Source organism: Mustelus asterias, unplaced genomic scaffold (assembly GCF_964213995.1).
Source record: "Mustelus asterias unplaced genomic scaffold, sMusAst1.hap1.1 HAP1_SCAFFOLD_1829, whole genome shotgun sequence".
Classification (NCBI taxonomy): domain Eukaryota; kingdom Metazoa; phylum Chordata; class Chondrichthyes; order Carcharhiniformes; family Triakidae; genus Mustelus; species Mustelus asterias.
In genome coordinates this window covers 62,022-74,749 of record NW_027591774.1, presented here as the reverse complement: position 1 = coordinate 74,749, position 12,728 = coordinate 62,022, and the positions used below count along the sequence as shown (strand labels likewise).

General features: G+C 58.4%; 1 protein-coding gene across 1 annotated transcript in view; it reads left to right on the top strand.

Annotated features, from left to right (window-relative positions):
• Positions 1 to 3,851: 3,851 nt before the first annotated feature.
• LOC144488740 (ubiquitin carboxyl-terminal hydrolase MINDY-1-like) overlaps positions 3,852 to 12,728 on the top strand; it is a gene marked incomplete at its 5' end in the record, with an annotated part of 65,413 nt that continues 56,536 nt past the window's right edge. Inside the window, 3 exons of the mRNA XM_078206839.1 lie at positions 3,852 to 3,954; positions 4,611 to 4,753; positions 6,807 to 6,989. Coding sequence (XP_078062965.1) covers positions 3,852 to 3,954; positions 4,611 to 4,753; positions 6,807 to 6,989 — 429 coding nt within the window. The remainder of the gene's footprint in view (positions 3,955 to 4,610; positions 4,754 to 6,806; positions 6,990 to 12,728) is intronic.

Below are 12,728 nucleotides of genomic sequence, written 5' to 3'. Positions count from 1 at the left end.
GCCGCACTGTGGGAGGGTCGGTGCTGAGGGAGCGCCGCACTGTGGGATGGTCGGTGCTGAGGGAGCGCCGCACTGTGGGAGGGTCAGTGCTGAGGGAGCGCCGCACTGTGGGAGGGTCGGTGCTGAGGGAGTGCCGCACTGTGGGAGGGTCGGTGCTGAGGGAGCGCCGCACTGTGGGAGGATCAGTGCTGAGGGAGTGCCGCACTGTGGGAGGGTCGGTGCTGAGGATTTGTTTCGATTTATCATTGTCACATGTATTGGGATACAGTGAAAAGTATTGTTTATTGCACGCTATACGGGTCCTTGTGCATGAATCATAAAAACTCAGTTGGCAGGTGCAGCAGGTGATCAAGAAGGAATGTTGGCCTTTATCGCGAGAGGGATGGAGTATAAAAGCAGGGAGGTCATGCTGCAACTGTACAGGGTACTGGTGAGGCCGCAATTAGAGTACTGTGTGCAATTTTGGTCCCCTTATTTAAGAAAGGATATATTAGCTTTGGAGGGAGTACAGAGAAGGTTCACCAGGTTGATTCCGGAGATGAGGGGGTTAGCTTATGAGGAGAGATTGAGTAGACTGGGCCTGTACTCATTGGAGTTTAGAAGGTTGAGGGGAGATCTTATAGAGACACATAAGATAATGAAGGGTCTAGACAGGGTAGAAGCAGCGAGGTTATTTCCACTTACAATGGAAACAAGAACTAGGGGGCATAGCCTCAAAATACGGGGGAGTCAATTTAGAACAGGGTTGAGGAGGAACCCAGAGGGTAGTGAATCTTTGGAATTCTCTGCCCAATGAAGCAGTAGAGGCTACCTCGTTAAATGTGTTTGAGTCACGGATAGATAGATTTTTAACTATTAAGGGTTGTGATCTGGAAGGCTGAAGGGGAAGCAGATTCAGTGGGAACTTTGACGAGAGGGGAATTGGGGAACAGATTAATCGGGATGTGAGGGGAGATAGAGGGCAGACGAAGGGTTTGCATGTGACATGGGCTTTCCAGAGACCACCTCTCTGTCTGTCTCTCTGTCTATTGTTCGGACGGACGAGGGTGAATCCAGTCTCAGAACTAACACGCTAAGTGAACTACCTCCCTTCATAATCTGCTGAAGTGAGTGTGAGATGGGGTAATATCTTAAATTCAGCAACTTTTCGTGATTAAGTCAAAATTACTCTCTGACCTCTCTGTAAAAATAACACTTTCTTTATCTATCTGACGGGGCGGCACAGTGGTTAGCTCTGCTGCCTCACAGCGCCAGGGACCCGGGTTCGATTCCCGGCTCGGGTCACTGTCTGTGCGGAGTCTGCACATTCTCCCCGTGTCTGCGTGGGTTTCCTCCGGGTGCTCCGGTTTCCTCCGAAAGACGTGCTGGTTAGGGTGCATTGGCCGTGCTAAATTCTCTCTGTGTACCCGAACAGGCGCCGGAGTGTGGCGATTTCCACAGTCACTTCATTGCGCTGTTAATGTCAGCCGACTTGTGACACTAATTAATAACCCGACCTAACTGTGAACTGCGGTGTTCCACAGAGATCAGGTTCTGGGACCTTTGTCGTTCGTAGTACATTTTGGAGGAAAATGTAGCTGGTTTGATTAGTAGGTTTGCGGACGACGCAAAGATTGGTGGATTTGCGGATAGCGATGAGGATTGTCGGAGGATACAGCAGGATATAGACCGGTTGGAGACTTGGGCGGAGAAACGGCAGATGGAGTTTAACCCGGACAAATGTGGGGTAATGCATTTTGGAAGGTCCAATGCTTGTAGGAATTATACAGTAAATGACAGAAGAGTATTGATAGGCAGAGGGATCTGGGCGTACAGATACACAGGTCACTGAAAGTGGCAACGCAGGTGGAGAAGGTAGTCAAGAAGGCATACGGCATGCTTGCCTTCATCGGCCGGGGCATTGAGTTTAAAAATTGGCAAGTCATGTTGCAGCTTTGTCGAACCTCAGTTAGGCCGCACTTGGAATATAGTGTTCAATTCTGGTCACCACACTACCAGAAGGATGTGGAGGCTTTGGAGAGGGTACAGAAAAGATTTACCAGGATGTTGCCTGGTATGGAGGGCATTAGCTATGAGGAGAGGTTGGAGAAACTTGTTCTCACTGGAACGACGGAGGTTGAGGGGGTGACCTGATAGAAGTCTACAAGATTATGAGGGGCACGGACAGAGTGGATAGTCAGATGTTTTTCTCTAGGGTGGAAAATTCAAGTACGAGGGGACACAGGTTTCATAAAATCCCCACAGTGCAGGAGGAGGCCATTTAAAGCATCGCGTCTGCAGTGACCATAATCCCACCCAGGCCCTATCCCCATTACCCCATGCATTTACCCTAGCTAGTCCCCCTGACACTAAGGGGCAATTTAGCACGGCCAATCCATCTAACCCACACATCTTTGGATACTAAGGGGCAATTTAGCATGGCCAATCCACCTAACCTGCACATCTTTGGACACTAAGGGGCAATTTAGCATGGCCAATCCACCTAACCTGCACATCTTTGGATACTAAGGGGCAATTTAGCATGGCCAATCCACCTAACCTGCACATCTTTGGACACTAAGGGGCAATTTAGCATGGCCAATCCACCTAACCTGCACATCTTTGGACACTAAGGGGCAATTTAACATGGCCAATCCACCTAACCTGCACATCTTTGGACACTAAGGGGCAATTTAGCATGGCCAATCCACCTAACCTGCACATCTTTGGATACTAAGGGGCAATTTAGCACGGCCAATCCACCTAACCTGCACATCTTTGGATACTAAGGGGCAATTTAGCACGGCCAATCCTCCTAACCTGCACATCTTTGGACACTAAGGGGCAATTTAGCATGGCCAATCCACCTAACCTGCACATCTTTGGACACTAAGGGGCAATTTAGCATGGCCAATCCACCTAACCTGCACATCTTTGGACACTAAGGGGCAATTTAGCATGGCCAATCCACCTAACCTACACATCTTTAGACACTAAGGGGCAATTTAGCATGGCCAATCCACCTAACCTGCACATCTTTGGACACTAAGGGGCAATTTAGCATGGCCAATCCACCTAACCTACACATCTTTAGACACTAAGGGGCAATTTAGCATGGCCAATCCACCTAACCTGCACATCTTTGGTTTAAGGTGCGTGGGGAAAGGTTTAGAGGAGATGTGTGAGGTAAGTGTTTTTACGCAGAGGGTGGTGAATGTCTGGAACGCACTGCCCGGGGAGGTGTTCAATCCTGGCTGCCACACTACCAGAAGGATGTGGAGGCTTTGGAGAGGGTTACAGAAATGATTTACCAGGATGTTGCCTGGTCTGGAGGGCATTAGCTATGAGGAGAGGCTGGAGAAACTTGTTCTCACTGGAACGACGGAGGTTGAGGGGGTATGATAGCGGCATTTAATGGGCAACTAGACAAATACATGAATGGGATGGGAATGGAAGGATACGGACTCTGTAAGTGCGTACGGTTTTAATTGAGGCAGGCATCATGATCGGCGCAGACTTAGAGGGCCGAAGGGCTGTTCCTGTGCTGTACTGTTCTTTGATTGGTTTACAAGTGACTAAAACGTCAAATTCAAATCTGGTAGGCTGCTGCTGCCGTTCAAATGCCTATTTCAAATTGTTAGAATTCAAGAATGTGTTCTGATTCAAATACCTGAAGCCTGCTACCAAAGCAAGCCTGTTGTTTTTGCCTCTGATGCATTGTTTCAGTCTGTGTACTGGATGTACCGACACCTCTTTTAGCTCTCCAAATATAGCAAGTTTACAACTCTCAAGCATTTTTACAATTTTAAAAATAATTTGTCAGGCACTAACGTCACAGCACTATCTCTCCCTCCCTCCCTCCCTCGCTGCAGAGCTATGAGACCATCCAGGCGGTAGGCAGATGCAGCTACAACCAACTGGTGGAGAAGATTATCAGTTCGAAGCACTCCTCGGACAGTGCGCTGGTCAGTGAAGGTGAGGGAGTGATCCGGCGGGAGCCCGGGGGGGGGTCGCTGGGAACCGGCGTGCTGCCTGTCATAGCTGATCAGTCCAGAGACAGCCTTTCCTCGATCGGGAGCGAGGGGAGATCCGATCTCTGCCGCCACTCCCCCTCACTCTCTCGCTCTTTCCCCCCAGGACCAGGTCTCCCGGATCACGCCCAGTGTCTGTTACCCGGCTCTGAGCAACCCCCCCTCCAATCCCATCCGCTACAAACCCCAGGACGATCACAGACCCCCCCCTACGAAGATCGCCGACTTCCACCCCTCCCCCCAATCCAGGAATAGCCCCTCCTGTTGGTGAGATCCATCCAGGGATCTGCTCCGAATCCCCATCAATCGATACCCCCCCCCCCCAACGAACTCCCTCCAGCATTGGGAGTGGCTTTAGATGTGATGCCTCTCCCTGCCGAATTTCCGGTTGACACCAGATGCGATGCCTCCCCCGGTTCAATAGTCCAGAAGCGCCTCTCCCGGGCGATGCGTTGCGAATCTGCCGCGGGGGTGGAGGGTGTCAGGAGGGGGCTGGGAGGGAGGGTGGTAATTGGAGAGGGGGGTGGGGGAGGTAGGGGAGGGAGGAGGGCAGGTGACGGTGACGCTAACCCCCCCACCCCTTCTCTCCCTCCTGACCAGGCCTGGTGGCGGAGCAGTTCCTGGACGCCACGGCAACACAGCTGACCTATCACGGCCTCTGTGAGTTGACTTCTGCTGCCAAGGAGGACGAACTGTGCGTCTTCTTCCGGAACAATCATTTCAGCACCCTCATCAAACACAAGGTACGGAATACACCCCACCCCCTGCCAACGGCAGTGCTGAGGGAGCGCCTCACTGTGGGAGGGTCAGTGCTGAGGGAGCGCCGCACTGTGGGAGGGTCAGTGCTGAGGGAGCACCGCACTGTGGGAGGGTCGGTGCTGAGGGAGCACCGCACTGTGGGAGGGTCAGTGCTGAGGGAGCACCGCACTGTGGGAGGGTCAGTGCTGAGGGAGCGCCGCACTGTGGGAGGGTCAGTGCTGAGGGAGTGCTGCACTGTGGGAGGGTCAGTGCTGAGGGAGCACCGCACTGTGGGAGGGTCGGTGCTGAGGGAACGCCGCACTTTGGGAGGGTCAGTGCTGAGGGAGTGCTGCACTGTGGGAGGGTCAGTGCTGAGGGAGCGCCGCACTGTGGGAGGGTCAGTGCTGAGGGAGTGCTGCACTGTGGGAGGGTCGGTGCTGAGGGAGCGCCGCACTGTGGGAGGGTCAGTGCTGAGGGAGCCCCGCACTGTGGGAGGGTCAGTGCTGAGGGAGCGCTGCACTGTGGGAGGGTCAGTGCTGAGGGAGCGCCGCACTGTGGGAGGGTCAGTGCTGAGGGAGCGCCGCACTGTGGGAGGGTCAGTGCTGAGGGAGCGCTGCACTGTGGGAGGGTCAGTGCTGAGGGAGTGCCGCACTGTGGGAGGGTCGGTGCTGAGGGAGCGCCGCACTGTGGGTCAGTGCTGAGGGAGCGCCGCACTGTGGGAGGGTCGGTGCTGAGGGAGTGCCGCACTGTGGGAGGGTCGGTGCTGAGGGAGCGCCGCACTGTGGGTCAGTGCTGAGGGAGTGCCGCACTGTGGGAGGGTCGGTGCTGAGGGAGTGCCGCACTGTGGGAGGGTCAGTGCTGAGGGAGCGCCGCACTGTGGGAGGGTCAGTGCTGAGGGAGCGCCACACTGTGGGAGGGTCAGTGCTGAGGGAGCGCCACACTGTGGGAGGGTCAGTGCTGAGGGAGCACCACACTGTCGGGGGGGTCAGTGCTGAGGGAGCGCCGCACTGTGGGAGGGTCAGTGCTGAGGGAGCGCCGCACTGTGGGAGGGTCAGTGCTGAGGGAGCGCCGCACTGTGGGAGGGTCAGTGCTGAGGGAGCGCCGCACTGTGGGAGGGTCAGTGCTGAGGGAGCGCCGCACTGTGGGAGGGTCAGTGCTGAGGGAGCGCCGCACTGTGGCAGGGTCAGTGCTGAGGGAGTGCCGCACTGTGTTAGGGTTGGTGCTGAGGGAGCCCCGCACTGTGGGAGGGTCAGTGCTGAGGGAGTGCTGCACTGTGGGAGGGTCAGTGCTGAGGGAGCGCCGCACTGTGGGAGGGTCAGTGCTGAGGGAGCGCCGCACTGTGGGAGGTCGGTGCTGAGGGAGCGCCGCACTGTGGGAGGGTCAGTGCTGAGGGAGCGCCGCACTGTGGGTCAGTGCTGAGGGAGCGCCGCACTGTGGGTCAGTGCTGAGGGAGCGCCGCACTGTGGGAGTGTCGGTGCTAAGGAGCGCCGCACTGTGGGAGGGTCGGTGCTGAGGGAGCGCCGCACTGTGGGAGGGTCGGTGCTGAGGGAGCGCCGCACTGTGGGAGGGTCGGTGCTGAGGGAGCGCCGCACTGTGGGAGGGTCGGTGCTGAGGGAGCGCCGCACTGTGGGAGGGTCAGTGCTGAGGGAGCGCCGCACTGTGGGAGGTCGGTGCTGAGGGAGCGCCGCACTGTGGGAGGGTCAGTGCTGAGGGAGCGCCGCACTGTGGGTCAGTGCTGAGGGAGCGCCGCACTGTGGGTCAGTGCTGAGGGAGCGCCGCACTGTGGGAGTGTCGGTGCTGAGGGAGCGCCGCACAGTGGGAGGGTCGGTGCTGAGGGAGCGCCGCACTGTGGGAGGGTCGGTGCTGAGGGAGCGCCGCACTGTGGGAGGGTCGGTGCTGAGGGAGCGCCGCACTGTGGGAGGGTCGGTGCTGAGGGAGCGCCGCACTGTGGGAGGGTCGGTGCTGAGGGAGCGCCGCACTGTGGGAGGGTCAGTGCTGAGGGAGCACCGCACTGTGGGAGGGTCAGTGCTGACGTGCTGTGTGTGTTACTGCGTGCAGGGCCACCTGTATCTCCTGGTGACTGACCAGGGCTTCCTGTCGGAGCAGAAGGTGGTGTGGGAGAGTTTGCACAATGTGGAGGGAGACGGCAACTTCTGCGACTCGGAATTCTGCCTCAGTCACCCCTCCGGACGCCAGGTGCCTTTCAACATCACGCAGGCCCCACAGGAACAGATCGACCAGGTAAGGCATCGTCCGCCCATGCCCCTACACCCCCTCCGTATCTCTGCAGCCTCCTCCAGCCCCTACCTCCCCTCCCTATCTCTGTGACCCCCTCCAGCCCCGACACCCCCTCCCTATCTCTGTAACCTCCTCCAGCCCCTACACACCCTCCCTATCTCTGTAACCCCCTCCAGCCCCTGCACCCCCTCCCTATCTCTGTAACCTCCTCCAGCCCCTACACCCCTCCCGATCTCTGTAGCCTCCTCCAGCCCCTACACCCCCTCCCTATCTCTGTAACCTCCTCCAGCCCCTGTACCCCCCTCCCTATCTCTGTAACCTCCTCCAGCCCCTACACCCCCTCCCTATCTCTGTAACCTCCTCCAGCCCCGGCACCCCCTCCCTATCTCTGTAACCTCCTCCAGCCCCTGCACTCCCTCCCTATCTCTGTAACCTCCTCCAGCCCCTACACCCCCTCCCTATCTCTGTAACCTCCTCCAGTCCCCTACACCCCCTCCCTATCTCTGTAACCTCCTCCAGCTCCTACACCCCCTCCCTATCTCTGTAACCCCCTCCAGCCCCTACACCCCCTCCCTATCTCTGTAACCTCCTCCAGCCCCTGCACTCCCTCCCTATCTCTGTAACCTCCTCCAGCCCCTACACCCCCTCCCTATCTCTGTAACCTCCTCCAGTCCCCTACACCCCCTCCCTATCTCTGTAACCTCCTCCAGCTCCTACACCCCCTCCCTATCTCTGTTACCCCCTCCAGCCCCTACACCCCCTCCCTATCTCTAACCTCCTCCAGCCCCAACACCTCCCTCCCTATCTCTGTAACCTCCTCCAGCTCCTACACCCCCTCCCTATCTCTAACCTCCTCCAGCTCCTACACCCCCTCCCTATCTCTGTAACCCCCTCCAGCCCCTACACCCCCTCCCTATCTCTGTAACCTCCTCCAGTCCCCTACACCCCCTCCCTATCTCTGTAACCTCCTCCAGCTCCTACACCCCCTCCCTATCTCTGTAACCCCCTCCAGCCCCTACACCCCCTCCCTATCTCTGTAACCTCCTCCAGCCCCTACACCCCCTCCCTATCTCTAACCTCCTCCAGCCCCTACACCCCTCCCTATCTCTCTAACCTCCTCCAGCCCCTACACCCCCTCCCTATCTCTGTAACCTCCTCCAGCTCCTACACCCCCTCCCTATCTCTAACCTCCTCCAGCTCCTACACCCCCTCCCTATCTCTGTAACCTCCTCCAGCTCCTACACCCCCTCCCTATCTCTGTAACCTCCTCCAGCCCCTACACCCCCTCCCTATCTCTGTAACCTCCTCCGGCCCCTACACCCCCTCCCTATCTCTAACCTCCTCCAGCCCCTACACCCCTCCCTATCTCTCTAACCTCCTCCAGCCCCTACACCCCCTCCCTATCTCTGTAACCTCCTCCAGCTCCTACACCCCCTCCCTATCTCTAACCTCCTCCAGCTCCTACACCCCCTCCCTATCTCTGTAACCTCCTCCAGCTCCTCCACCCCCTCCCTATCTCTAACCTCCTCCAGCTCCTACACCCCCTCCCTATCTCTAACCTCCTCCAGCCCCTACACCCCCTCCCTATCTCTGTAACCCCCTCCAGCCCCTACACCCCCTCCCTATCTCTGTAACCTCCTCCAGCTCCTACACCCCCTCCCTATCTCTGCACCCTCCTCCAGCCCCTACACCCCCTCCCTATCTCTGTAACCCCCTCCAGCCCCTACACCCCCTCCCTATCTCTGTAACCCCCTCCAGCCCCTACACCCCCTCCCTATCTCTGTAACCTCCTCCAGCCCCTACACCCCCTCCCTATCTCTGTAACCTCCTCCAGCCCCTACACCCCCTCCCTATCTCTGCACCCTCCTCCAGCCCCTACACCCCCTCCCTATCTCTGTAACCTCCTCCAGCTCATACACCCCCTCCCTATCTCTGCACCCTCCTCCAGCCCCTACACCCCCTCCCTATCTCTGTAACCCCCTCCAGCCCCTACACCCCCTCCCTATCTCTGTAACCCCCCCCAGCCCCTACACCCCCTCCCTATCTCTGTAACCTCCTCCAGCCCCTACACCCCCTCCCTATCTCTGTAACCTCCTCCAGCCCCTACACCCCCTCCCTATCTCTGTAACCCCCTCCAGCTCCTACACCCCCTCCCTATCTCTGCACCCTCCTCCAGCCCCTACACCCCCTCCCTATCTCTGTAACCTCCTCCAGCTCCTACACCCCCTCCCTATCTCTGCACCCTCCTCCAGCCCCTACACCCCCTCCCTATCTCTGTACCCTCCTCCAGCTCCTACACCCCCTCCCTATCTCTGTAACCTCCTCCAGCCCCTGCACTCCCTCCCTATCTCTGTAACCTCCTCCAGCCCCTACACCCCCTCCCTATCTCTGTAACCTCCTCCAGCCCCTGCACCCCCTCCCTATCTCTGTAACCTCCTCCAGCTCCTACACCCCCTCCCTATCTCTGTAACCCCCTCCAGCCCCTACACCCCCTCCCTATCTCTGTAACCTCCTCCAGCCCCTACACCCCCTCCCTATCTCTGTAACCTCCTCCAGCCCCTACACCCCCTCCCTATCTCTGTAACCTCCTCCAGCCCCTGCACTCCCTCCCTATCTCTGTAACCTCCTCCAGCCCCTGCACTCCCTCCCTATCTCTGTAACCTCCTCCAGCCCCTACACCCCCTCCCTATCTCTGTAGCCTCCTCCAGCCCCTACACCCCCTCCCTATCTCTGTAACCTCCTCCAGCCCCTACACCCCCTCCCTATCTCTGTAACCTCCTCCAGCCCCTGCACTCCCTCCCTATCTCTGTAACCTCCTCCAGCCCCTGCACTCCCTCCCTATCTCTGTAACCTCCTCCAGCCCCTACACCCCTCCCTATCTCTGTAACCTCCTCCAGCCCCTGTACCCCCCTCCCTATCTCTGTAACCTCCTCCAGCCCCTACACCCCCTCCCTATCTCTGTGACCTCCTCCAGCCCCGACACCCCCTCCCTATCTCTGTAACCTCCTCCAGCCCCTGCACTCCCTCCCTATCTCTGTAACCTCCTCCAGCCCCTACACCCCCTCCCTATCTCTGTAACCTCCTCCAGTCCCCTACACCCCCTCCCTATCTCTGTAACCTCCTCCAGCTCCTACACCCCCTCCCTATCTCTGTAACCCCCTCCAGCCCCTACACCCCCTCCCTATCTCTAACATCCTCCAGCTCCTCCACCCCCTCCCTATCTCTAACCTCCTCCAGCCCCAACACCCCCCTCCCTATCTCTGTAACCTCCTCCAGCTCCTACACCCCCTCCCTCTCTCTAACCTCCTCCAGCTCCTACACTCCCTCCCTATCTCTGTAACCCCCTCCAGCCCCTACACCCCCTCCCTATCTCTGTAACCTCCTCCAGTCCCCTACACCCCCTCCCTATCTCTGTAACCTCCTCCAGCCCCTACACACCCTCCCTATCTCTGTAACCTCCTCCAGCCCCTACACCCCCTCCCTATCTCTAACCTCCTCCAGCCCCTACACCCCTCCCTATCTCTCTAACCTCCTCCAGCCCCTACACCCCCTCCCTATCTCTGTAACCTCCTCCAGCTCCTACACCCCCTCCCTATCTCTAACCTCCTCCAGCTCCTACACCCCCTCCCTATCTCTGTAACCTCCTCCAGCTCCTACACCCCCTCCCTATCTCTGTAACCTCCTCCAGCCCCTACACCCCCTCCCTATCTCTGTAACCTCCTCCAGCCCCTACACCCCCTCCCTATCTCTAACCTCCTCCAGCCCCTACACCCCTCTCTATCTCTCTAACCTCCTCCAGCCCCTACACCCCCTCCCTATCTCTGTAACCTCCTTCAGCTCCTACACCCCCTCCCTTTCTCTAACCTCCTCCAGCTCCTACACCCCCTCCCTATCTCTGTAACCTCCTCCAGCTCCTACACCCCCTCCCTATCTCTAACCTCCTCCAGCTCCTACACCCCCTCCCTATCTCTAACCTCCTCCAGCCCCTACACCCCCTCCCTATCTCTGTAACCCCCTCCAGCCCCTACGCCCCCTCCCTATCTCTGTAACCTCCTCCAGCTCCTACACCCCCTCCCTATCTCTGCACCCTCCTCCAGCCCCTACACCCCCTCCCTATCTCTGTAACCTCCTCCAGCTCATACACCCCCTCCCTATCTCTGCACCCTCCTCCAGCCCCTACACCCCCTCCCTATCTCTGTAACCCCCTCCAGCCCCTACACCCCCTCCCTATCTCTGTAACCTCCTCCAGCTCCTACACCCCCTCCCTATCTCTGTAACCTCCTCCAGCTCCTACACCCCCTCCCTATCTCTGCACCCTCCTCCAGCCCCTACACCCCCTCCCTATCTCTGTACCCTCCTCCAGCTCCTACACCCCCTCCCTATCTCTGTAACCCCCTCCAGCCCCTACACCCCCTCCCTATCTCTGTAACCTCCTCCAGCCCCTGCACTCCCTCCCTATCTCTGTAACCTCCTCCAGCCCCTACACCCCTCCCTATCTCTGTAACCTCCTCCAGCCCCTGCACTCCCTCCCTATCTCTGTAACCTCCTCCAGCCCCTACACCCCCTCCCTATCTCTGTAACCTCCTCCAGTCCCCTACACCCCCTCCCTATCTCTGTAACCTCCTCCAGCTCCTACACCCCCTCCCTATCTCTGTTACCCCCTCCAGCCCCTACACCCCCTCCCTATCTCTAACCTCCTCCAGCCCCAACACCTCCCTCCCTATCTCTGTAACCTCCTCCAGCTCCTACACCCCCTCCCTATCTCTAACCTCCTCCAGCTCCTACACCCCCTCCCTATCTCTGTAACCCCCTCCAGCCCCTACACCCCCTCCCTATCTCTGTAACCTCCTCCAGTCCCCTACACCCCCTCCCTATCTCTGTAACCTCCTCCAGCTCCTACACCCCCTCCCTATCTCTGTAACCCCCTCCAGCCCCTACACCCCCTCCCTATCTCTGTAACCTCCTCCAGCCCCTACACCCCCTCCCTATCTCTAACCTCCTCCAGCCCCTACACCCCTCCCTATCTCTCTAACCTCCTCCAGCCCCTACACCCCCTCCCTATCTCTGTAACCTCCTCCAGCTCCTACACCCCCTCCCTATCTCTAACCTCCTCCAGCTCCTACACCCCCTCCCTATCTCTGTAACCTCCTCCAGCTCCTACACCCCCTCCCTATCTCTGTAACCTCCTCCAGCCCCTACACCCCCTCCCTATCTCTGTAACCTCCTCCGGCCCCTACACCCCCTCCCTATCTCTAACCTCCTCCAGCCCCTACACCCCTCCCTATCTCTCTAACCTCCTCCAGCCCCTACACCCCCTCCCTATCTCTGTAACCTCCTCCAGCTCCTACACCCCCTCCCTATCTCTAACCTCCTCCAGCTCCTACACCCCCTCCCTATCTCTGTAACCTCCTCCAGCTCCTCCACCCCCTCCCTATCTCTAACCTCCTCCAGCTCCTACACCCCCTCCCTATCTCTAACCTCCTCCAGCCCCTACACCCCCTCCCTATCTCTGTAACCCCCTCCAGCCCCTACACCCCCTCCCTATCTCTGTAACCTCCTCCAGCTCCTACACCCCCTCCCTATCTCTGCACCCTCCTCCAGCCCCTACACCCCCTCCCTATCTCTGTAACCCCCTCCAGCCCCTACACCCCCTCCCTATCTCTGTCACCCCCTCCAGCCCCTACACCCCCTCCCTATCTCTGTACCCTCCTCCAGCTCCTACACCCCCTCCCTATCTCTGTA